Below are 27,557 nucleotides of genomic sequence, written 5' to 3' on the forward strand. Positions count from 1 at the left end.
AACAAAGGTCATTTTGGTTATCACAGTAACGGTCCTGAGCCGGGACCAAGTACTGGAGCTCTTTCTGCAACTCTGCAATCTGGGCAATAGCTGGGCCCCCGCATTTCAATGCTAGGTGCATGTTTAAATATACATAACTAGTCTTTAAGCCCGTTACATTAATGGGTGCTAGAGATTCCTCGGCTTCCTCCCCCTCCCTGTCCCCTTCCCGTCCTGTCAACCCCCTTGTTTCCCTTTGCACAGTCTCCCTGTTTCATCCGTTCCTTCTCCTGCGCGGGCCACTGGAGCAGAGAGGACTGGGCAGAGGGGGCTGCCAGCCAGGGCCGGCGGAGAGGAGCTAGGCGGCTGGAGGAGTAGCAGCTGCCGCTGCCGATTGCAGCCTCCGTCCCGCCTTCGCCTACCTGGATTTGCTAGAGCGGCCTGCAAGGTTCGCTACAGTGGCTGGCGAACCTCAGCAGGCCGCTTTGAAGAGGATCGGCAGTGGGAGGGAGGAGTCGCTGGCACATGCGCTAGCGCAGGTGCCGTGAGCACTAGCACAGAAGCACAGCTCACGCCACCAGGACTCAAGGATTTTCGACAGCGTATGCACGCTTAGCCTTTTTTTATTATGGATACCAGAACTCTCCCAGACAAGTGTGCGCTTACACATGAAAGTGACAGCTAATCGGCTAAAAGCTATTCTGTAATGGCACACGTAAGCGGCACAGTGAGTAAATGCAAGGCGGTGTTCACACGGGCGGATCATGGGTGGTGTTGCCGCTTACACACACAGCTTACACTATACTCTAATCCACACACACACCATTGCTGCATTTACATGACTACAGTTATACAAAGTCTGTAGCTGGTATAACCGCAAGCACGTTAATATTAGGTGTACCCATGCCAGGTTGTGCTGGTATTCTGCAACATATCTGGGTGTACTGATGCTATTATACGAGATAGGTTCTCATCACAGGTTTCCCGCCGCACCGTCTCTCCTCCCCCCCCCACCCCTGCAATCAGTGTAAAACTCAGCTGCATGACTTATCTACTGCAAACCTCGCTACACTCACCTTCTCTCCTCAAATCACTTTGCTGGTTCTCTATCTGCCGCCACATTCAGTTCAAACTCCTATTACTAACCTACAAGTATGCTCGTTCTGCAGCCCCTCAATAGCTCTCCTCTCTCATTCTACACCTCACCATGAACTCCGTTCCTTAGATAAGCTGCTTTTATCTCTGCTCTTCTCCTCCACTGCTAATTTCAGACTTTGTTCCTTTCATCTATGCCCCGTATGCCTGGAATAAACTACCTAAGTTTGTCTGCCACGTCCCTTCCCTTGTTTAAAAGCAGACTCACCTTTTTGATATAGCCTTCAATCCATAACTCTGCTCCCCGCTGCCCACTGCTCACCACCCTAGCCAGCAGATTAACCATCCCCCCTAACTGTACCCCCACCCTGGTATCCTGTTTGTCTGTCTTGTCTGTTTAGATTGGAAGCTCTTTCGAGCAGGGACTGTCTCCTTTTATGACGCTGTACAGTGCTGCAAATGTCTGGTAGCGCTCTAGAAATAATTAATAGTAGTAGTCAAAGGAGATGCCCAGGAACAGAATTGTAATCCCTAAATTCTATATCAGGCTGCTGAATGTTAAGCACCATTTATGAATTCTACAAAGACCACCCAAATTTGGACGCAGATCCCAGATGGACACCCAAAATAATTAGTTTAATTACCGGAGTTAACAAGTGCTCAATTGGCATTAATTATTGTTTGGGCCCTGATCTGGCCGCATGCCATTCTGGAATAATGGGTGTCTAAATTAGCTCCTGTACGATTCAAAAGGGGATGTGGCCAGAAGAGGGGCATGAGCAGGTCATGCGAGTTCACAAAGGTTCTGTGCAGTGTTATGGACCAGCAGGGATCTATGCCCAACTTGCGCGCCAGGATTTATACCAGGTTTCAGGTGGCTTAAGTCTGCGTACCCAAAGTTGAGTATGGAATTCAACAGTCAATGCTATTCTATAGATAGCGAACTTCCCAGAGTGCCTTTTATAGAATAACACTGAGCGCCCAACCTTATCGGAACCTAGTTTTTGGCACCATTCACGGGCATAGCGAGGGTGGGAGGCACCCAGGTTGGTGGCGCCCCCTCGTCCTCTTCGCCCCCCCTGACGTTTGCATACCACTTCCCTTCCCCCGTACCTGTTTAGCTCCCCTGGCGCGAGCAGCATCTCCAAATTGCTGCCCGCGCCGGCTCTCCCTCTGATGTCATTTCCTAGTCACGGGACCAGGGAGTAATGTCAGAGGGGAGCGCTGAGGCTAGCACGAGCAGCAGGTTGGATCTGCTGCTAGCGCCAGTAAAGAGCTAGAGGAAAGTGAAGGCGTGGGCATGGTGGGAGAGGAGGAGGGGGTGGGGAGGAGGAGAGGTGCCAGCATCCCTCACCAAGATGGCACCCGGGGCGGTCCGTCCTCCTGTCCCCCCTAACTATGCCACTGGCACCATTTTAGAATTTTCACCCATATGTTGTGCTGAAATTTATAGCAAACAGCCATCCATGCATGAACTTGTATATTTACACATATACATGGCAGCCACATGCTTAGTACTATTCTATAACCTTAATGTGCATATGTTTTAGCACGTGTATGAAAGGGGTCGTTCACATGGGAGAAGGAATGAGAGGTCTAACATTTACAAAGAGAAAATGACAGCAAAGACCATACAGCCTATCCAGCTTGCAAATCCATACCGTCTACTGTCCTTTCTTCTCCCTTAGAGATCCTATGTGCTTGTCCCATGCTCTCTTAAATTAAGATACAGTCTTCATCTCCACCACCTCTGCTAGGAAGCCATTTCACGCTTCCACCACTCTTTCCATAAAGAAGTATTTCCTTGGAATACTCTTGACTCTATCTCCTTTTACAGCACCTTCATCCTATGAATCCCTTACTCCAGAGCTTCTTTTCAATTGAAAGAGACTTGCATCTGTGCATTTATGCCATGGAGGTATTTAAATGTCTCTATCATATCTCTCTTCTCCCACCTTACACCTCTGTAAACTAGTTTAAGCCCATAAATGTCACGCTTAGGCACTCAAATTTACACCAGTCATAGACCTGTTATGCTCCTAAATGTAGGTATGTTGATGCAAGTTTATGCTAGTATTCTATGTGTGTAGGTGTTCTTATAGAATAAGCTCACATACATAGAATTTCCCCCTAAGTGCCATCTACAAGCAGTGACTTTAATTCTCTCCTCACCCCAGAATTTGTGAATGCTTGCCTCAGGAGCAGTTTCACCAAAGTCATCCTAGCAAATGAAAGACCTGACCCAGAGACCAAACTGGGAATCTGTCTCAAGACAGTACACAGGACTTGTTCTTGAGTCACTGGGCTGGCTAGATACTTCTTTAGTGATGGGATCCTGATGGTTGGATTTAGGTAGGTAGGTAGATGTCCAGTTCTACATCTGTATGTGAGCAAGCTTTTTAATGAGACTAATAGATTGCCACTTTATACAGCAGAATATGGTGACTTCATGATGATAAAAGATCGTGCATCTACAAAGGGCATTCAATAATTTAGGTAATTCTACCTCAGTAGGAAAGTTTTCAACATTTTTTTTATTTTATTTTACAATATAGTTCCCTGATAACTCCATACACTTCATCCACTTTTCCTGCAATGACTTTAACCCCTTTGAAAATAATTCTTCTGTTTGACCTTCAAACCAGGATGCCACAGCTTCATTGACATCTTCACTTGAAAACCACTGTCCATGGGGAGATTTCTTCAAAACTCGGAACAGGAAATAATTCAAGGAAGCCAGGTCAGGACTGTAGGGTGGATAGTTTAGCTGTTGAAACCCACATTCTCGGATGGCAGCCTGTGATTGTTGTGACATATGCAATGACATATTATCATGAAAAAGCAGCACACCTTCAGTGAGTTTTCATCTTTTCTACTTGATTGACTCCCGCAAAGTGATCGTTGTGTTAGCGTTAACTTTTCCTGGTTATGGTTGTCTTGTATGGCATGAACTCCAGAACCAAAAGTCCTTCATCATTCCAGAAGACAGTTGCCATGACTTTGCCTGCAGATTTTTCTGCCTTGAACTTTTTGGGGGTGTAGAATGACTTGTGCTTCCACTGCATTGACTCCATTTTTTACTGAGGATCTCTGTGAAAAACCCAAGTCTCATCTCCAGTCATCAAATGATGAAAAAATTTGCTTGATCTTCACAGAGCAACTCCAAGTTCTCCTGACAGCACTGGAGCCTCCTGGCCTTCTGACATGTTATCAGCATTCTTGGAACCCATCTTGCACTAACCTTGAACATGCCCAACTTTTCATGAATTATTTACCCAACTGTACCTGCTGAGATGCTCATTTCTTCAGGTATTTGGGAAACCTTAATTTGTCTGTGTAACAAAATTAAATCCTCGACTTTCTTGCACATTTCTGTGCAAGTTGCTTCCACAAGCCGTCCAGTGTGAGGGTCATCTTCAATGGACTCAACCCCACTTAAATTGCTTGCTCCAACATTTTACTTTGTAGGATAATGGGGCAGAATCACCATAAACTGAAGTCATGAGTTCACGGATCTCCTTTGGCTTTTTCTCTTCTTTCGTGAGAAATTTTATCACTGAACAGTACTCCAAATCTAGCAGTTCCTTACGTGATTCACATGAGGACTCTCCTGACATCCTGTCTCTTTGAATGTTAGATTCACACTGAGCTGCAACTGTGCATAGTAACCTTGAGACATGCCACAACATGCACAAACTTGTTTTAACATGGTTGCTACTTTCGTTCACATTGAGGTAGATAAATTATTGACTGCCCTTCATAAAAAGGCTGGCTTCAATAAATATTAAGTCAATGGGGCAGTGGTCTTTCCTGAGGGCCACTCTGGGTCCAAATGAACTGAAGGAGTACCACCAAATATCTTCCTTCGACACTGCTGATCAGTCTGTGTCAATAACATCCACCTCATCAACCTATCTTGAAACATTTCATTGAGTATATCCTCAAGGATGGAGGCATTTCCAAATACATTCTTTTCGTCTATTGAGAAATGCTTTGTCCTACAAGCATGTGGCTCTCCTCCAACTCACTTCCCCTTTTCCACCATAAGCTTTGGTAGAGAGGCAGAGTATAACAGGAGGAAAGCCAGAATGATTAAGAAAGCCACCCCAGGAGTCTCCAGGGTTCACCACTGGCCCCCAAGCCTTGCATTGAAGAACACTGCTATAAGAGTTCATCAAAATCTCATTTTGGTCTATAGTTGCACATGTTATGTCCTGTTACTGGGCTGGAAAATTAATCTGGCTAATGCCAATACTATCACCAAAATCCTGAAAATGTGCTTGCTATTGATCATTCCATGGTTTGCAATTTTATTTTTACTATTATCACTAACATAACATTTTTTATTTTTTTTAATTTTCACCTTTTTATGTATTTCTCTGTCAACACACGTGGAAACAATAGTGCCAATAAAGTTTCCCCAAATCTAAATCTGAGCTGGATGGTTTGAGCACCAGAAACTGTGCAATACAGTCTGATAAGAATGGTGCATGTTGCATCGTTCACGTCAGGGTAAGGTTCTGATCCTCTCATAAGCACAGGACAAAAGAAAACCTTTGGTAAGTAATTTCCCAAGAAAGCAATGACAACTAAAATATTTGTGGTTTTACAAAAGGTTATTTATAGACACTGCATTGCAGCTGCTCAACTTTACTTTTGGTTTTCTCTCGAGTAAGGTGTTTTCACTTGAATTCTTATCCTCTTTTTTACATCCATTGAGTGGTTACTGACCTGGACCCCTGAGGAAGGCTTGTGTAAGCCAAAATGCAGACTGTGTTGGGTCCACTCCTACCAATTGTGTCAGCTGCTCTTTAGAGTGGATAGTAGATGGACTTGCTTTTATTGTTTTAGTAAAGATCACTTCAAGAGCATTGTATTCCACAGTCTTTGCCTTTTTTTAGAACTCCTTCTATTCCTGTGGAACCTCTGGACTTTTGTTGTTTGTCATTATTTAAAGGAAAGCACATCAAGGATTGCCTTTGGCACAGTGTCAAGACTAGATGTGCAGACTAAATAGATTGTAATGATCCTTATCAGCTGCCAAATTCTCTGTGTTAAATGAATGGTGAGGAGTCCATGCGTATTTCTGCTGTAAGTTTTGGTGGTACGAAATAAAGGGATTCCATTGCATGGCATTAAATAACAGACCTCCACCTCCCATAAGTTGGCATGTACACCAAAACACTGCCCTTAAAAAATGGATGGGATGGGGAGAAAGAATGATGAGGTGGCAGAGATAGTTTGTAGATGATGAAAAGGAAATGAACTGTACAAAACCTTCTCACCTGTTGCAGTACAGAGGATAAAAACTGCAGTTTTAAATGGAGATCTAAAGCCTTTTGTTTTTCCTATGTTGTCGGACAGCAATAAGATTTAAAGACAGTAAAAAGCATATGTTAATCCCTAAAGAGGTAATGATTAGCAATCACAGAAAAATACAGTAGAGAAAGATATACGAGGCTACAGTTGTAGAGAACTGTGGTTTCCAATCCAGTTCTGGAGTATTCCCAAAAGGTTAGGTTTTTCAGGGTAACAAGAAATAAAAATGGTAATATTCAGTGAAATGTCTTATCCATTAAAGGTGTATGTCTATTCAGCCAGCTCATGCATTATAAGTGAAACAAACAAATACACATACATAACTAACGTGGACTGCTCATGGGCATCTAACACCCTAGTGAGCCTTCAACCATATGCCACTGCTACCCTCCCCATAACATGGCCAGCATCTTACCTCTCTTCCTTTATCCATACTGTATGCATCTTTCTTCTTCCTGCCTCTCTCTCCCCTCCACCATGGTGACCAGCATCTCTCTCCTTCCTCTATTGTGGTCTCCAGCATCTCTCTCCTTCCTTCCTCCCTATCCTCCAAGGTGTCCAGCATTCCTCCCTTTCCATCTCCTGAGTTGTCCAGCATCTCTCCCTTTCCCATCCTTCTAGGACATCACCAGTGTGGCAGTCAACAACTCTACAGAAGACTCATTGCAACTAGTTTGTGGCCTTGATCATCCGTGCATGCTCAAAGTCCACTAGGTTTTGCCCTCTCTAAAACAAGAAATTTGGAGTGTGCAGGACTCAGTAGGCCTCAAGAGCCCCATGCTGGTTGCATGAGTTGTACATAATATGCTTTATATTGCTTCCCAAACTGTGCTGTCCAAGGGTCATGCCTGGTCTGTCTAGTGGTCAGACCAGCTCTGATAACTAAACAGATACCTACAACTGTATGGGAAGTGCCAAAATGTTGCTGCTCTCCACATATCTTAAGGCCTAGCCTTTGAAATGCTATTAACTGCATTTCCACCTGTCAGATAAATAGCAAATTGCGGCATTCCTTGGGCTGTCATTTAAACAACAAAGTACTCATTGTTGGCACCTGCAGCTGATCACAAAAGTGATTTTGAATACTGACCTCAAGGAAATAAAAACAGATTTTCTGACAAATGATGCACATACGACTCATGAATATTCAGTGCTGAAAGCCTGGAAAAACACAAACCTGCTGGGATACTCAATGACTGGATTTCAGAAGAACTGATTTAGAGCACCTTACACAAACATTCAATTTTACATTCAGTAAAGGGAAAAAAGTAAGGAAATGCATACATATAAATACATATAAAGTACTTTATACTTTTTGTTTCACTATATTAGTGATGCCTCTATTCAGTACCAAAAGCATGTATTCTCTGTTTCACTGATTTAGCAACCCAGTTCAATGTCATTCAGAATATAAGTCTAGTAAAGCTGAGTTTGCCACAGATAAACAGGACATTTCCTTTATTTGATCTTGTTGCAGAGCTGGGCATCTACTGTCTTTCAGGACCATCAACTGGCCAGGTCTTCAAAATAACCCTAATTAATATGCATGATACTGGAGGCAGGGCATGTACATCTATCTCAGTGGTCTCAAACTCGTGGCCCGGGGGCCACATGCGGCCCACCAGGTACTATTTTGCAGCCCGCAGTCTGTACTAGTGCTGCCTGCTCTTTGCAGCGTCCTCCGGCTTCCCCCCTGGCCTCCCGCTCTTACCTTCAGATAATTACTATTGCCTGCAGAGAGGATTGTCGGTGCCATAGCGATCATTTCAGGCTGCTGTTGTCCTCAGCAACACGTTCCCTCTGCCGCGATCCTGCCCCTGACGTCAAAGGAGGCGCGGAACCGTGGCAGAGGGAACATGCTGTAGAGGCCGATGGCAGCCTGCAAGGAACGCTACAGCACCAGCGATCCTCTCTGCAGGCTGCGGTAATTAGCTGAAACTAAGACCGGGAGGCCAGGGGGGAAGCTGGATGATGCTGCAAAGAAGGGGGGAACATGCATGCCTTCAAGGGGGGGGGGGGATATTTATAAACTATAGAGTTTTACCTCATGCAAAATTGTAATTTCTTTAATAAGACATTAACTATTTTTTTCTGCGGCCCTCCAAGTACCTACAAATCCAAAATGTGGCTCTGCAAAGGGTTTGAGTTTGAGACCACTGATCTATCTTGTATATATTTATTAGGGTTATCCTGAAAAGCTGACTGGTTGTAACCCTGAAGGACATGAGTTGCCTATCCCTGTGTGTGACCAAAGGAATATGCACAATTTTGCTTTTCATAGCATGTGTATGAGAATAGATGTAGTTCTAATGCTTACTCGTATAGTATGCTCATAAGCTAGGAAATTTTAAATAGGCACATAGGTAAACAAAGGCACATTGTCACTGTTCCCTCTAAGCCAGTGATCTCAAACTCAAACCCTTTGTAGGACCACATTTTGGATTTGTAGGTACTTGGAGGGCCTCAGAAAAACTAGTTAATGTCTTATTAAAGAAATGACAATTTTGCATGAGGTAAAACTCTATAGTTTATAAATCTTTCCTTTTGGCTAATTCTTAATAATAATATTGTAATTTATAGCAAAAGAGACATATGATCAAGAAACTTTTATTTTACTTTTGTGATTATGATAAACATACCAAAGGCCTCAAAATAATACCTGGTGGGCCGCATGTGACCCCCGGGCTGCGAGTTTGAGACCACTGCTCTAAGCTGAGTTGTCAGAGGGGGTGATGTTTCACTATCACTTTCTCAATAGTGAGGGACAGGTAAGCTCTGCAGGACTCTAATGAAACTGTCAGTGCCCCTGAAAACACAACACAATAAATCCTCGATTTAACGGACTGCTCAGGTGGGGGAGGGGGGGTGGCTGTCCGTAAAACACGTCGAGGAGGGGAGGCAGAACAAAAACAGGAGATTTCTCCCTCCGTGAATAACTCCCTCCTCCAAAAATACATACAGTACCTATCTATCCGCCATCTGTGCTGAGTGGTCAGCTGAAGTCTACTGATAGCTGGAGCAGCCAATCTGTGATGAGGAGCTATTCATGGAAGCTGGACTCGCTTCTGGTTGCATGCAAACCAGAGTCCCCTCCTTCTCCGCGGGGTGGTTGTGTGGTTGCAAGCTACAACCAGAAGCTGAAAGAGACTCGTTATACTGAGAAAAGCCCTTCTTTTCCTCTGGGAGCTGTGGATGTCATGACTCTCAGTGTCGCTGGCGTCACTCGAAGAGCGTCGCTGAAGAGGGTGATGCATTAGAAACTTGGAGTTGTAGTCACCAGGGCTCGGTCCGTTAAATCCGAAGTCCGGATAAACGAGGTCTGGATAATTGAGGGTTTACTGTATTGAAGAAGCACCCCCACATCTCCAGCAGCAAAGGAAGACTCTTGCTCAGCTTAGAGGGAAAAGTGGCAGTGTATACCAAGAAAAGTCTAATTTTACAGATATAAGAATGGAACTCATTTCTCACCCATGTCCCTTTAAAATTTCCACAAGTGTACATACGTGTCCAACAAAACCCCATTAGTTAGAGCAAACATATAATCACAGTACTCCACCATATGTCTCTTCATGGTACACTATTTTGAACATATATTTTATAACAGAAGCTAAACTTGATTAATAATGTATTGATATTAAATATGACTGTTGGAGACATAATAAAAAATACTCTTTGTACTACTGACATGCATCTATGGTATTGTGTTCAAAGATTGCATCATATATAACTGTCTATATATGGTTGTCATGATGACAAATTACTGACTACCCTGTTTGTGTTGCCAGAATTTAATCATGAAGAAGCGTAACCTGCATGGAGTGGCATGTATAGCTCTTGCTGCCTTGTTAGGCAGATTGGACGGATGTATTTGCTATCATTTACTAAGTTGCTTTTATTCTTTAAAGGCATTTATACTTCTTTTAGGTTTCAGGCAATGTAAATTCCTGTTGGGAGGTATGGCCTCTCCGAGAAAAGCAATAAATTCCAACCATAGAACTGGGAGTAATGGAGTGTAATTCACAAGAAAGTGTTATTCAGAAATAGTATAAACACATATTGGACATGAAGGTTCAAATTCTTACACTACAAGAAAATACTATTAACAAAATGAAAAAAGTATCTCACTCATGAACAATATTTTCCTTCAAATTTATAAAGGTCTGTGCTTTTGTACACCTGTTAATTCTAATCACCAAGGCCTTCTTTTACTAAGCCACGGTAAAACATCAGTGCCAGAATCACAGCTCTGTAGGCAATTTGCAGCGCCTAATGCCACTGCAGGTGTGGCTGACAGCGGAAGTGGCCTTAGGTGCTGCCGCAAAGTGCCTATGGAGGCGTGATTCATGCCAAAGGCAGGTGCCAGAAATGTAGGCTTGGAAAACCCTAGCCTACATTTCCGCCACCTACATTTGCCAAAGGCACGATTCTCTACACAGCACCATCGCGCGACTGAAATGTGATCGGCGGACACTTTTAAGGCGGCTGCTGACAACGGATCTGGTTAGAAAATCCGGGCCTAACTGCTTAATGTAGCAATGAGCATGAATAGAACTAGAGCAGAGTAAGGAGTGGCCTGCCCAATATCATTATTCCCCCCCCCTCGATCTTTCTGGCAAGAAAATCTCATCCCCTGATGTCTACACCCTGCCCCTACATCCAAACTCCACCCCCACACTAATCCTTACCTTCCCCAGGACACACCCAGAGGTCTGTCAATGATGGTTCAGTGCTTCCAGGCAGCAGTGTTTCCCTTTGCTGTCAACTGGGTTGGCATCGACCTCCCGCATTTTGCCTTTGTTCCCTAGGAACAGTCTCACAGAACTACAGCTAGGAGGTATCCTTCCATATAAACAGTTTTCTCTCCATGTAAGGGCAGAATGTGGAGGATACTACTAAACCTTCCTTCAACAAAGAATCTCCAATACAAGCAAATTTTTCACTCCTTGCTTACCTTCCTAGGGGTGAAAACCTGGAATGACCTCACTGAAACGACCAGAATGGAACCCAATTACACCACATTCTGGAAAAAACAGCCCAAATGTTTCCCCCCATGTCTCCTCCCTTTCTCTCCCTGCCTCTCTCTTCTCTTTGTAAGTCGCCTTGAGCCTGCTTAGGTATGCGCGACACACAAATAGAAGCTTAGATTAGATTAGATTAGTAGGGTCCCCTCTCAGTCTCCTCTTTTCAAGGGAGAAGAGGCCCAGTTTCTCCAATCTGTCACTGTACGGCAATTCCTCCGCTCCTTAACCATTTTAGTTGCACTTCTCTGGACCCTTTCGAGTAATACCATGTCCTTCTTCATGTATGGCGACCAGTGCTGGATGCAGTACTCCAGGTAAGGGAGCACCATGGCCCAGTACAGTGGCATGATAACCTTTTCCGATCTGTTCGTGATCCCCTTCTTTATCATTCCTAGCATTATGTTCGCCCTTTTTGCTGCCGCCGTACATTGCGCGGACGGCTTCATCGACTTGTTGATCAGAACTCCCAAGTCTCTTTCCTGGGAGGTCTCTCCAAGTACCGCCCTGGACATCCTGTATTCGTGCATGCAATTTTTGTTACCGACATGCATCACTTTACACTTATCCACGTTTAACCTCATTTGCCATGTCGATGCCCATTTCTCGAGCTTGATTATGTCACGTTGCAGATCTTCGCAATCCCCCTTTGTCTTCACTACTCTGAATAACTTTGTATCGTCCGCAGATTTAATCACATCACTATGTACTGGGTTTCCACCTGTGCTACATGCCATAGTTTGTAGAGTGGCCACTCTTGCTGTCTGCCACTTCATGTAATGCAGTGTCTGCACAGTGAATGCTGTAACTACAGGGCAGATGTTTGCAATGTATACTGTATTTCTTATGGTGATTTTCTTTATATGTTCTATCCAATCCTCTTGATATGGACTTGTAATTTTATTTTTGAAATTAATACAAAATTGTCTTTGTTTCATGTCTTGAAATGATTATAAATAAAGAATTGAAAAAAAAAAAAAAAAAAGAAAACAACATAAGAGTTGCCGTACTGAGCAGACCGAACTTCCATCAAGCTCAGTATCCGGTTTCCAACAGTGGTCAACAAGTACCTGGCGAGATTTTGTGCTGCTTATACTAGTCCATCTTAATAAATGGCTTATGGAATTTTGTTTTAGGAAATTATTCAAACCTTTTTTAAACCCTTCTAAGCTAATTGCGTTTACTACATTTTCTAGCAATGAATTCCAGAGTTCAATTACAGGTTGAGTACAGAAATATTTTTTCTGGTTCCTTTAAATCTACTACTTAGCAGCTTCATTTGATTCCCTCTAGTCTTAGCATTCTTGGAAAGAATACACAAATGATTCACATCTACTCGTTCCACTCCACTCAGTGTTATATAGACTCTATCATATCTCCTCTGAGCTGTCTCTTCTCTAGTTTTAAGAGCTCTAGCCACTTTAGTATTTCCTTACATGGAAGCCATCTCATCCCTTTTATCATTTTTGTCACCCTTGTCTGTACTTTTTCTAATTCCACTATACATTTCCCCCTCAATATTTGCAGGGGTTAGGGGCAGAGCCAGCTCGCAAATATTAAAAAAACGCGAATAACTTTTACAGCCAGCTCTGACCCATCCCCGCCTCGCACCTGCGTCCCGGACCTTCCTCAGACCTTACCTGGTGGTCTACGCTCCTGCCCCATGCACAGCCGTCATAAAAATGGCTGCCGTGAGTTCTCATTGTAGTCTACAATGGGAACTCATGGCAGCCATTTTGATGATGGCTCTGCATGGTGTAGGAACATAGGAAGATCGATCCTGCCCCACGTCGCCGCTAGACCACCAGGTAAGGTCTGGGGAAGGTCCGGGATACAGCATTTCTTTTTCTCCCCCCCCCCCCAAAAAAAAAATCAAGAATAACCAAATCCATGGGTACTGAAACCGCAGATTCGGAGGGAGAAGTGTATTTTTTTGAGATGTGGTGACCAGAATAGTGCAGAAAGTGTAATATATAGAAATAAAACAAAGAAATATATAAAAATAAAACAAAACAGAAGGAATAAAGGTGATACCTTTTTTTTAGATTAACTTACCCCCCTTTACAAAACCGCAGCGTGGTTTATAGCGCCAGCCACAGTGGTAACAGCTCTGACACTCAAAGAAATTCTATGAGTGTTGGAGCTATTACTACTGTGGCTGGCAATAAAAAAATGTGCTATGGTTTTGTAAAAAAGGGGTGGGGGGTACTGCATTGTTTGATTAACTTTCAAAAGTAACCCTTCTTCTTCAGATCAGAAATAAGCACAGTCTCACAGGAGGTGGGAAGGGTGTGTAAGCTGAGATATAGAGAGGGCTGGGTGGGTGAGGAATAGAGAGATATGGGGCTAGATTCACTAACCTGCCCGAATCGGAACAATTCCTTTCTGATTCGGGCAGGACCGACAAATTCAGGAACCTACAATATGCAGATGGGAACAATCGAAGGAACGCCCCTAACTGCCTACACAGATCACGTATGCGCGATCCGCATGCATGCGCAGACCACTCAGACCCGTCCGAGCCACAACTTTTTTTTTTTAAACTTTAAACTTTTGGGAGCCCATGGGTTTAACCCGCTTCGGGTTAAAACCACAGGCTTACACAGGCAGTCGGGGCAGGCATGTTCGGGGCCCGACTCTCCCGCTCCTATGTGGCGGCGGCAGCCTCTTCCCTTCTTCCCTTCAGTGCGAGCCCGTGGATTAAAGCTGGTGCTGCACTGCAGCGTGCAGCCCTGCTTTAAAACCACGGGCTTGCACTGTGGGGAAAGGCGGCAGAGAGCAGGAGAATTGGGGTGAGCAATTAGTGCATGGCCATTAGTGAACATAAGAACTTAAGAATAGCCTTAATGGGTCAGACCAATGGTCCATCAAGCCCAGTAACCCATTCTCACGGTGAAAATCCAGGTCACTAGCACCTGGCCAAAACCCAAGGTGTAGCAATATTCCATACTACCAATACAGGGCAAGCAGTGGTTTCCCCCATGTCTTTCTCAATAACAGACTATGGACTTTTCCTCCAGGAACTTGTCCAAACCTTTCTTAATACCAGGTACGCTATCTGCTCTTACCACATCCTCTGGCAACATGTTCCAGAGCTTAACTATTCTCTGAGTGAAAAAAAAATTTCCTCCTATTGGTTTTAAGAGTATTTCCCTATAACTTCATTGAGTGTCCTCTAGTCTTTGTAATTTTTGACAGAGTGAAAAATTGATCCACTGGTACCCGTTCTACTCCACTCAGCTGTCTCTTTTCCAAGCTGAAGAGCCCTAACCGTTTTAGTCTTTCCTCATATGAGAGGAATTCCATCCCCTTTGCCATCTTGGTCATTCTTCTTTGAACCTTTTCTAGCGCCTTTTACTAAGGTGCGCTAGCGTTTTTAGCACGTGCTTGATTGCCACGCGCGCTAACTCCGCACTATGCGACAAGAACTAACGCCAGCTCAATGCTACTAGCGCGTGTAGCAATGCAGCATGTGCTAAAACCGCTAGCGCAGCTTAGTAAAAGGAGCCCTATATCTTTCTTGAGATAAGGAGACCAGAATTGAATGCAATACTCCAAATGAGGTCGCACCATGGAACGATACAGGGGCATTATGACATTCTTAGTTTTGTTAACCATCCCTTTTAAAATAATTCCCAGCATCCTGTTTGCTTTTTTGGCCGCCGCCGCACATTGTGCAGAAGGTTTCATCGTATTGTCTACAATGACACCCAGATCCTTTTCTTGGGCGCTAACCCCCAAGGTGGACCCTAGCATCCGGTAACTGTGATTCAGGTTATTCTTCTCAATGTGCATCACTTTGCATTTGTCCACATTAAATTTCATCTGCCACTTGGACGCCCAGTCTTCCAATTTCCTAAGGGCCGCCTGAAATTTTTCACAATCCGCATGCATTTTAACAACGTTGAACAGTTTAGTGTCATCTGCAAATTTAATCAAGTTTCAAGTTTCAAGTTTTATTTAAATTTGATGATTCGCTTAATATTTCTAAGCGAATTACATAAATATATAATTGGGATAAAACATTAAAATTAAATTAACATTATTACATTAAATAAGTAAACAGGGGAATATTAAACTGACAATACATACATTAAACTAACAATACAGACATTATGGACAATACTGGAATATTTTGGTAAAAACGAAAGGGAAAAAGTTACAATATTTTATATCTTAAAAGAAGAAAAAAGAACGTAGGTAGGGGAGGGGTAAGACACTAGGGTTGGGTTTAAAATACTGAAGTTGTAAATGATCTTGTAAAAGGAAAAATTTTAGAGGCTAAATGAAGCTTTAAAAAGGAATGTTTTTAAGTTGGTTTTAAATAGATTGAGATCTTTAATGTTTCTAATGTACAAAGGAAGGGTATTCCATATAAGTGGAGCCTTAACTGAGAAGATATCATGGCGTCTGGTTCCTATTATTTTTAAAGATGGGACCATTAATAATTCTTGAGTATTGGACCGAAGAGAACGATTTGAAGTAAGTGGAATTAGAAGACGATTAATAAATTGTGGTTCATTAGAAGTAATTGTTTTAAATACAAGTAAAGCTATTTTATAAGTTATTCTTTGATTGATAGGTAGCCAATGTGAGTCTATAAGATAAGGCGTTACATGATCGTATTTCTTTCCGTGGTGAATTAATTTAATAGCACCTCACTCATCGTTCCAATTTCCAGATCATTTATAAATAAGTTAAATAGCACCGGTCCCAGTACAGACCCCTGCGGCACTTCACTGTTTACTCTCCTCCATTGAGGAAAATGACCATTTAACCCTACCCTCTGTTTTCTATCCGATAACCAATTCCTAATCCACAACTGAACTTTGCCACCTATCCCATGACCCTTTAATTATCTCATGAGCCTATTGTAGGTGGTAGGGCTCCCACACTACTCCTGCACAAATCAGTTAGGGCCAGATTCTGTAACGGATGCCTAAAAAAAGATAGGCGCCTATTGCACGTCAATCACAGTTAGGCACTCGTTACAGAATCATACTTAGCGGCGCCTAACTTAATGTAACGTAGGCCTGTAATGTAGGCCAGGGTTTTAAAGGCCTACGTTATAGGCGCCTAAGTCCTTTAGAGAATCACGTCTAGTAGCTCCTAAGTCTTTCTCCACCCCTAAACACGCCTACTTTGGTGTTAGGCGCCATTAGGCACCATGCGATAAGCGCCTATCTTTTGTAGGATGGTGCCTATTTCCTAATTAAATTGTATTTTTATCAATTATGAGCTTGTTAAGGCTATATATTGAAGCCAGCTTTACTAATTTTCCCCTTAGTGCATGCCAATGCCCACATGCTTACCGATTAGCGCAGAGCACACCTACTCTCTGCCTCGAAACACGCCCCCCATAAGCTAAAAATAAAATCTATTTTTTTAGCACATGGGTAGCATGCATTGATCCCAAACCTACTGTGGAATCCTCTCCCCTTTAACCTACATTAAGCACGCATTAGCGCTTAGCGCAGCTTAGTAAAAGGCTTCATAAAATAATATGAGTTTTGAAAATATTTTTTTCTTTATTTGTTGTTGTAATAATAATAATAATTTTTAACTCCCCCTCCCCCCCTTTTACAAAACCATAGCACGGTTTTTAGCACCGGCCATAGCAGTAACAGCTCCGACCACCTGAGCATTGGAGCTGTTATCATTGCGGCCAGTGCTAGAAACTGCACTACAGTTTTGTAAAAGGGGAGGGTTATTTTTATTGTTTTTGCAAGGCAAATTTGTTTAGAAGTAATTATGAGGTAGAAAAAAAAAAAAAATAAATTCAGGAAAAACACACATACATGGTCGTTGTACTTGTTATACTGATACATTGAAGTTACATACAAGTCAGTCAGTTATTCATGTCAAATTTCTCATTACAGTTTCAGTTTAGCTTGTTTTTACCATTTGTATAACCAGTGTTTCCTGAACATTATTTCTTCTAGAATTTGGGGGTTGATATTCAGAGTGATTTAACCAGCTAGAAACAATTCCTTGCTGGTTAAATCACCGGTTCAGGGCTAATTGCCAATTTTCAGCATAATTACGACTGAATAAAAGTCAGTTCCATCTTTCTGCAGTGCCACTTAGCTGGTTAAGCACCGAATATCACATTTTCACTGGCTTTTACAAAGCTGTGGTAAAGGTTTCTATCGGATGCCAGCGAGGTAAATGCTCCGACGCTCATAGAGCATTTACTTTGCCGGCCTGCGGCTTTGTAAAAGGAGTCCTCAATCAGGTATGCATTAGCTGGATCTGCAAACCTAGAAGTTCAAAGCCAGTGCCTCTACATTGTCAGGCATTGAATTTCCGGGTTTAACGCTGGTAGCGGTCAGCGAAATGCTGAATGCTACTGGCTAAATATTGGGTCCATTATAACTTTCTTAACTGTACTAAAAAAAACTCCCTTAATACTTTTGTTTTTGAGTATATAAGAATGACTAAGATTTATTTATCTACCACTGCACACCTGTTTTGTTTTTACCTTGATCTAGTTTTTCATTCTTCTGAAACATTTGAAAAGCACTAGGCTCCTTTGATTTAAGCATGACGAGATTGGGTGGGATTGAAGGGTGGCTTTTTTTGTACATACTGTGCCATTACATCAGCAATTCTGATCATCATTTTACTCAATTACTCCTAGAATACTTAAGTTATTGATATTGTATGGCTGACAGAGTGAGTAAATGGACTTGTAAAAGTCTCTCGTACTCAGATCAATAGTTGGAGACATACTCTATAGACCGTAGGAGGGCATTCTTTCTATAAGCAGCTGCACTGAAGACTACTAGACATCAGTAGTTAATGAATTCAGAGGTAGCCCACTAGTGTCAAGAAGAGAGACAACACATAAATAGCTTCAAAAAGGCAGAGGAGCAAACATATTTTGATATGAAGGCTTTTTAATGTTAGTCACAACGTTGCAGGGCTCTTGTGCATCCATTTATCTTTTTTTTTTTTTTAATAATGAATAAAGATATAGATTCATCTTCAGCATCATGAAACGTGTGCTGTTTAATAAACTAAACTAAATCTTAGGTTTGTATACCACGCCATCTCCACAAGCGTAGAGCTCGGCACGGTTTACAGGGTTAGGTTGAAAAGGAGCTACAATGAAGGGTTATAGGAAAGGAGCTAGGAAAATAAAGAGGGACAGGGAACCAAAAAGCGGGAAGTGTTAGATTTTTTGAAAAGAGCCAAGTTTTCAGGTGTTTGCGGAAGGATTGGAGGGAACTTGAAACTCTGAGCGGGGATGTGAGGTTATTCCAGAGTTCTGTGGTTCTAAAGGGGAGGGACGTTCCTAGTTTTCCTATGTGGGATATGCATTTTGTAGAGGGGAATGATAGTTTCAGTTTTTGGGAGGATCTAGTTGAATTTAATACATTTTGAGCCTGATTTGTTATGGCTTCCTCTCCCTCATCTCCATTCTACGTCTATGGGGGATAACAACAGTAGGTCACTATTTACTAACACTTAGACCCAGATACTATGCAGTAAATGGCACCTGAATTTAGGCAGCTAGCCAATCTAGCTCTTTTACGAAGCCCAATAGCATGAGCCAACACGGTCGATACTCCGATACCCATAGGGACTGAACGGGCGCCAGAGCATTTCCTGCGCGGCACTCACTAGCGTCGCTTTGTAAAAGGGGGCCTTAATTATGTTTATGTGTATTAACATTTTATATCCTGCAGAAGCTTACAACAGTTCTCTGTGACTAACAATTAAGAAATATATTTAAAAAAAAGGAACTCTATAACGTGTAGGAACTCTATAACGTGTAGGAAAGAACTTTGCAATCATACAAGAGGAAAAAAAAGGGGGCGTGCCTTCTTAAAAAAAAAAAAAAAGCTCCATATGAAATACATTGATATCGTCTTAATAAAGGCAGAGTGAAAAAAGTAAGTCTTTAATAGTCTCTTGAAAGCTTTAAAGTTCAGTTCAAGAGGATTATTATTAGGAAAACTGGTTCCAAGAACTCAGTGCCAGATGAAAAAAAGCTTTACGTCTGGTACATTCCCAATTTGTTCTTTTGGGTGATGGCAGAACTAATCTATTGTCTTGTAAAGACCTAAGCACACGTGATGGGACATATGGAATAGTTAAAAAGTTTATATAACAGGGTCCAAGCGTGTGTTAACACTGTGGGGTCCTTTTATCAAGCCGCGCTAGCGGGGTTACGCGTCGGACATTTCATCACGCGCTAACCCCCACAGCCGGCTAAAAAACTAACACCTGCTCAATGCAGGCGTTAGCGGCTAGCGTGGCAGGTAGTTTAATGCGCGGTATTATGCGCGTTAAACCCCTACCGCAGCTTGATAAAAGGACCCCTGTGTGTTAACATTAAAATTTTAAATCAAATACAATATGAAATTGGTAACCAGTGATATTATTCAATTAGGCTTAATTGGTGCCGTTAATTGAAAAGTTGAGAAATTGAGAAATATAGTTCCCAGTGGTCCACCTACCAGCTCCCAGCTAAAGCTAAGAAATTGTCAATAATTAGTGAAAATCGCTGTATGGCAAAAAATTAAAAGCAAGTAAGATAGATAAAGCCACTCAGGTGCAAGGGGCCGTTTGAAGGCTAATGATATCTTGCTTAGGGATAACCTGACAAGAATATTCTAACGTCAGGCACCCATGAGCCCTTGAAGCCTTTTTCCCCCCCAGTAATAAAATTAACAAGTGTTCATGAGATAAGTACAACCACTAGACTTTCCACACATTGATGAATATTGGTTAATTGAAAAGTGCCATTAAAAAGTAATTAAATAAAAAATAAATTAGTTAGCTTTGAGGTAGATGTCTACTCTGAGGCACTTACCAGAAATTAACTGTTGTTAAGAGCAGATTTTGGGTGTGGCATGACTTAGGTGCACTCATTTAGGCCAAGAAAACCCTGGTATAAATGGAGTGCGCCTAAAGTTTCAATGCCTACCAGTGCTTAGGCCCCCTAGGTGCAATTCTATAAATGGCTCCTAGAAGATATTTGACAATTGCACTCTCTTCGGTGCCTAGAAGTTAGGTGTTTAAAGAATCAGAGTCTTAGAAGTTAGAATCAGAGCCTAGAAGTTAGGTTTTTATAGAATCAGAGCTAGCGGTTTTAGCGCGGGGAGCCACACTGAATGACCCGTGCTGCTCTCGATGCTCATAAGAACTCTATGAGCGTCGGGAGCAGCGCGGGCCATTCAGTGCGGCTACCTGCACTACAACCGCTAGAAGAGAGGGTTAGTGTGCAATTTCATCATTATCTGTCACAAAACCCACTTTATTCGATGGAAGTTATGGCAGATAACACAAGGCAATACTATTATCACTCACTAAGCAATAGTAAATAGGAGTCTTAGGGCTCCTTTTATCAAGGCATGGTAGGGGTTTAACACACGGAATACCGCGTGCTAAACCACCTGCCGCGCTAGTCACTAACGCCTCCATTGACGAGATGTTAGTGTTTTGGCTTGCCGTGGGGGTTAGCGCGTGATGAAAAGTCCGACGCGCTAACCCCCGTAGCGCACCTTGATAAAAGGAGCCCTTAGTGAATCAGACCTGCTATTTTTTTGTTTACCTCCCAAAATACATTTTAACTTTTTCTTTGCCATAAGATCACATTTTTCATGCCACAACAGAATTTTAATGCATTTCTTTCTGTTATGGCCATTAGAAAGGAGTGGGAGCTCCTGGAAGCTAATGAAGAAATGCAAATCAGTTTGTGAAATGAAGCAACTGCGTGTGGAAGCAAAATTGACACTTCCACATGGAGGCAGACAGTTTATTTTCTTCATGTGTATATTTCTAAAATGGTTGCTCCTACAGTATGCAGAGCCTTTCTAAAACATTACTGGAAATGAGGATATCCCAACCTGGACCTCTACATTCTGTATACAATGAGCTTAATGGCCTTTATTTTAGAAACATCTCCACATATACAATAAATAGCAGCATTTAAGAACATAAGAATAGCCTACTGGGTCAAACTGATAGTCCATCTAGCCCAGTATCCTGCTTCCAACAGTGGTCAATCCAGGTCACAAGAACCTGGCAGAATCCTAAATAGTAGCAAGATTCCATGCTATCAATCCAAGGGCAAGCCGTGCTTCCCCCTTGTCTATCTCAAGAGCAGACTATGGACTTTTCCTCAAAACTTTTTTAAACTCAGATATGCTAACCGTTGTAACCACATCCTCCGGAAATGAGTTCCAGAGCTTATGTATTGAGTGAACCCCCCCCCCCTTCACCGCCACCATTTTCTCCTATTCAAAGTATTACCAAGTATATCACACAAACATGTAAATGGTGATTTCAGAAAGCCGCTGTTCACATATGGAGACTCACACCACATACAGACCCAGACCATCAGGACATCTATCTTTATACCAGGAGCATTCTCTTAAAATGTGTGCAGTGTTATAGAAATCAGAGGATCCGCGCCTGACTTGTACTTCGGGATTTATACCTGGTTTCAGCTGATGTAAATGTTTGTGCCCAAAGTTGGGCACAGATTTCAGCACTATGTGCTATTTATAAAGGTTGTCCATCTCAGAGTGCCCTTTATAGAATTCCTTTCAGCACCAATTTTTTTTGGTGGGACCATAGGAGGGGCCTTAGGCACCTGAGCCAATCAAAGTTTTGGGCCCCTCCCAATGCATTCCAGGATGGGAAGGGGAAGGCCCACACCAACCATTTTAGTGCCCCATGGGAGTGGCCTATGGGATCTGGCCAATCGGAATCTTAGGCTACTCCCAGTGCATCCCTATGGGAGAGGCCTTAAGCACCTGGGCCAATCAGGGCCTAAGGCCCCTCCCTGGTGAGAAGGGGCAGGCCTGCCATTTGTGCAAAGGTGGAACAGCCGGCTGGAGGCAGGAAGGATGCCTCCAACCGGCCAACATTATAAGGTGGGGGGGCACCAGGGGGTTTGATGGGGTCCTGGGGGGGTGAACTGATATGGGTTCATGGGGTGGAGGAGGGGTGGGCTGGGGGGTCCAGCGGGGGAGGTGGTAACCTTACAGGATGGGTGGGGTGGTTCTAGCAGGAGTGATTGGGCAATCTACCTGCCTGGGATGTTAACGGGAGGTGGTGGCGCCAGCAGGAGGCAGTGGGCATCTCTTCTGCTGGGTGATTTGAGGTTGGGTATGGGGGTTCCCCCTCCAATATCAGCTGAGTGTCAGGGACTCCCTAAAGCCGCAAATCTGTAACTGACACCCAGAACTTGGGCGTCAGTTACAAAATCATGGCTTTGGGGAATCCCTGCAGCTCAACTAATGGGGGAGGGGGGAAATCCGCCTGCCGCGATCGGCTGCTGCGGTCTAGTGGCAAAGATAAGTGGCTGAAATGTAGCCCTGGCCTACATTTCAGCCACCTATTTTGGAGTGATTCTGTAACCGGCGCCCTGGACTGATTGACAGGTGATCGGCGGCCGCTTATAAGATGGCCACCGACTTGGGTGCTGGCTACAGAATATGGGCTTAATTGTTAACATGTGCTAAATAGGTTAGTGACCCATGATGAATCCCACCCCTTCCTTACTGAATCTAGTCTAACGTTATTATTTGAATGGTTTTTACTATATTAATCGCTTATTGCTCATGTCCAGGTTATTTTTGCTGTTCACTGTTTTGGGTAAATTTCTTCAAAAGAATGGAAAATAAAGCCTAATAAATACATTAAATTAAATAATCGATCCCCTACTAGGTGAAATACTCTTAGGAGCCTATTTTCTAATGTGCAGTAAAGTTTTGTACAAAGAGCACATTAAAGGCTCCTTTTACTATGTTGTGCTAATGGATTTAGTAAGCGTTAACAATTAGGGCTCCTTTTATCAAGCTGCGCTAGTGGGGTTAACGCGCGTGACTTTTCATCACTCATTAACCCCTGCGCTGGCCAAAAACTACTGCCTGCTCAAGAGGAGGCGGTAGCGACTAGAGTGGCCGACGGTTTGACGCACGCTATTATTGCTTGCGCGGCTTGATAAAAGGAGCCCTTAGAGTGCACTAAGGTCCTGCTTCTATAAATAATCCCTATAGTTAGGCATCTAGATCAGTGTGTCTAGTTGATGTAGGTGTGTAACTTAGGGCTCCTTTTACAAAGCTGCGGTAGAGGTTTCTATGAGCGTTGGAACATTTACCTCGCGAGTCTGTAGTAGAAACCTCTACTGCAACTTTGTAAAAGCCAATATTAAGTTATTTAAAAAGCTTAATTGGGGCAAGTAACAAGCAATGAGTACCTCATAATTGGTTTAAATTAAAATTAATTGGGTGGAAGGCACTAGTGCTGCCTGATTCAGGGAAATTTTTGTTTTGATTTGATGCGACTCAGCCTATTGAAACAATTCGATTTGATTCTCCCAACTATCTCCCTGTGCGATAGTTTACTGTCCCTCCCATCCCCCTGTGCAGCGCTTCTCGACTGACACCCCCCACCCTCCCACAGTAAACAATCCTCCCTCCCGGTGAGGCCTGACATATCTCCAGGGCCTCCTAAGCAGCAGCAGCAATAATGGATGGCTAGCAAACGCAGGCTCTGAACAGGCTTGTTCACGACCTGCTCCGTCAAGGTTTCCCTCTGCTGCATCATCAGTGATGTTATCAGGGAAGCCCTGGCAGAGCAGGCCGTGATCAAGCCTGTTCAGAGCCTGCATCTACTAACTGTCCATTGCCGCTGCTGCTTTAGGAAGCCCTGGAGGTATGTAAAGCCTCATGGGGGGGGGGGAGCTGTTCACTTAATCAACGAGTTTGATTTAGGGGGAGAACAAATCGATATGAATCATTTCACTGAAGGGAATCAGTGAATCGATTCAAATTGGTGAATCGGGCAGCACTAGTAGGCACCTAACTCGGTAGGCACCTTCTGTAGTGCTTTCAGATAAAAGTAAGTGTGGTTATGTGGGTGGATCGTAGGTTTTGCATGTAGATGCCTACAGAAGCTGGTATTTCGGCTAGTAAAACCCTGGCATAAATAGGGCATGCCCAAGTCCACTTTAGGCGCTGCTAGGTGCAATTCTATAAACAATGCCTAATTTAAGATTGACATACGCTAAGCGCTGCATTCCTGGGCACCTATGATTTAGGCACTATTTATAGAATTGGGCCTTAAATGCTAATAAGCCTATAAGAATAAAATGGGCTTGTTAGCATTTTGCACGTGCTAATCATTGGCACACCTTAGTAAAAGGAGCCCTAAATTCAAAAATTAAGGTGCAGCAAGTACAAAGGCAGTGTGCTAAGTACTGGAAGTGTTTCCAGCTTGATTCCATACAGATACTTGCACAGAAAATTTCTGCACAAATTACAGTGATAAAATGCAATGTGCAGTCCATGTCCATTTTCTGCCTATTACTTATATGATTTGCTGCAGTTGGTTTTCCCCTTCCTATTGTTGCAACCCTCATTGTTCCTTTTCTTCTTAAAAATTGTAGTTCTACCTTCTTCCCTTTGTGTCAGGTTCATCTATGTCTATGTTTGTCTTAGTATTTTAAACAATTTTGTTTCCCCCTATTTTTAGTACGTACACCGCTTAGAAATTTTTTATTAAGCGTTTGTATCAAATTTTAAATAAACTGTACCTCTCTGTTTCTAGCCCCAGAACACGGCAAGCAATTAACATAAATTAGTGTGACACTAGCATGCCAATGCACTTTAGGAAACATGCCCCCTAATTTTAAACAAATTAAAAATTTCATTTCATATTCAGACTCACCGTATTAGTTGCAAGAGCGCCCTTTCAACAAATAATCGTCACACACATGTAATTTATAGGACAGCTGAATTGTAGACTGCACACATATGGAAGCCTATTACAGGAATTTAAAACTTACTTTCTTTAAATCTTCTTGCACACATCTTCCCCTTGCTTCTGAGGAATCATGCTCTTCACTTGAGGAAGGCTCCTTGTCACTTGTTTCCGTGGCTAATTCAGATAACCGGGCTTTAAGTTCTTCCTCTATCACATCTGCCTCGGCTTGATGGTGTAGATCCCCATTGTTCACATCTGCTTCAACACTACCCTAAGATAAAAATCAGAATTGTGAATAACACTGTGCAAGTCTCCCTATGCTCTTTTCATAGGCTACAGGAACTACAGGGTAAAAGTATACTTTTCTTTATACACAGTCTAGCTGCTTTCCCTAGATGCTATTGGGTAGATATTCAGCTGAAGAACACAAAGAAGTAAGGGTGGACCAAGAACTATCCGGCACACGAGTGCCAAATATAAAATACTCTTTTATTAGCAAACTACTGACATATAAAAAGACCAAACATGGGGTCGTGTTTCGGCGGATAACTGCCAGGGTCAGGGGTCACCAACACTTTGTCAGAAGTATCATATCAAAAGATGTCAAAGAGCAGAGTCCACACTGCTCTAGTACCTTAGTGTGCTTTTACAGCGCTGGCTGTGAGTCTGACTGTTTGGTTTTCTTGCTTTTCTCTTTAGCGCACTGAGGGTACTATCGGATGCAGACTCTGCATGAAAATTTAAGTATTTTCACTATTTTTGAACATATACTGTAAAAATTTGTTCCCAATTTATCCTTTCTTTTAGATATACAGTATAGGGTGAGGTAAAAAAAAAAGTAACCCACTCAGTGGCGTACCTAGCATATGTGACACCCGGGGCCCATTATTTTTTGGCACCCCCCCATCTGTAAGAAAAACATGATTTTTAGTAACAAGCCACACGTCACACATGAGTACCTAGGAAAAGGCAGCATCTTACATATTGCAGTGAGCAGTACATCAATACACCCATTGTAAAACTAAACAAGCCAGACCAGCACAGATCAATCCTACACCGTCAATCCTAACAGAAAACCATGTCTTTCGAACACACAGAACACAGAAAACACCTTCACCTAGTATGGAATATGTCATCACAAACTAACCCCTCCCCCTTTTACAAAACTGTAGTGTGGATTTTAGCCACGGTGGTAACAGCTCTGATGGTCATGGAATTCTGAGCATCAGAGCTGCTACCACCATGGCTGGTGCTAAAAAACGCTCCACAGTTTTGTAAAAGGGGGAATAAAATAGAAATACATAGACAAAGGTTAAATTGAAACAGCAAGAAGCTGGACTCTGCATACAATGCAACACCACAGAAACAGTGATACATATTTCCTAAAGCAATAAATAAATAGAAAATATTTGTTCTACCTTTGTCTTATGTGGTTTCTGCTTTCCTCATCTTCTTGTTACTCTCTTCTTTCCATCCACTGTCTGCCATCTCTCTGCCCCTATATGGCATCTTCTCTCCTTCTATGCCCCTTCCAGAAACTGTATGCCTCCCCCTTCCATCTCTCCTTTCACCCCCATTGGTCTGGCATCTCTCTCTACTCCTTCCCTCTCCCACACCTCTCTTCTGCAATTCCTTTCTTCCTTCATTTTCCTTTTCAATTTATTTTCTGCATCCATCTAGATTACGTTCTTACTACCCTCTCATCAATTTCCTTTTTTACTGTCTACCTACAGCTCGCCACCTCTTTCCCTCACCCCCTCTAGTATTTCCCTAACTAAATCCTTTTCCCCCCCATCATATGCCCTCCTTTTATTTATCCCCTCCTTCAATCATCTGCCCCTTCTCTCTCTTTCCCCCACTTCCATCATCTGCCCCTTCTCCCCACTTCCATCATCTGCCCTCTTCTCTCTCCCCTTTCTCCCCACTTCCTTCATCTGCCCCCTTCTCTCAATCTCTCCATCCACCACAGGCCCATCTTTCTCCTTTCCTCACCTTTCTGATTTTGGCAACAAAATCGGCAACGCCCCCTCCCCCCCCCCACAATGACACTTAAGATCGGCATCAACAGAACTTCAGATCGGCAACGCGGTGCTCAGTCAAAAGCCGAAACAGGAAGCTGAGTCAGAGGGAAGCTTTTGACGTGAGCACTAGAGAATGACACGGGGGAAAAAAATCTGTCCCCGTCACTGCACTGTCCCCTTCACCGCTCTGTCACCGCCATTCCCTTCACCGTCCCGTCACCATCCCCGCAGCATCTATACAAGCCTCAGTACTGCAATATTTAGCTTATTCCTTCCTTATAAATCAAAGTTCTGGCTGCTGAACTGGAGAAAGAGATGTTCAGCTGGCAGGGCTTTGTTTATAAATTTTTATCAACAAAACTAATATACTACTTTATCCTGAAGCAAAAAAAAAAAAAGA

The 27,557-nt window shown here is 43.0% G+C and overlaps 1 protein-coding gene across 4 annotated transcripts in view; it reads right to left on the reverse strand.

Moving 5' to 3' along the window:
* MYRIP (myosin VIIA and Rab interacting protein) overlaps positions 1–27,557 on the reverse strand; it is a 438,913-nt gene that overhangs the window by 41,234 nt on the left and 370,122 nt on the right. For all 4 annotated transcript variants that reach the window (XM_033930406.1, XM_033930409.1, XM_033930410.1 and 1 more), the window contains exon 11: positions 25,219–25,407. In XM_033930406.1, coding sequence (XP_033786297.1) covers positions 25,219–25,407 — 189 coding nt within the window. The remainder of the gene's footprint in view (positions 1–25,218; positions 25,408–27,557) is intronic.

The sequence above is a fragment of the Geotrypetes seraphini genome, chromosome 2 (genome assembly GCF_902459505.1).
Source record: "Geotrypetes seraphini chromosome 2, aGeoSer1.1, whole genome shotgun sequence".
Classification (NCBI taxonomy): Eukaryota; Metazoa; Chordata; class Amphibia; order Gymnophiona; family Dermophiidae; genus Geotrypetes; species Geotrypetes seraphini.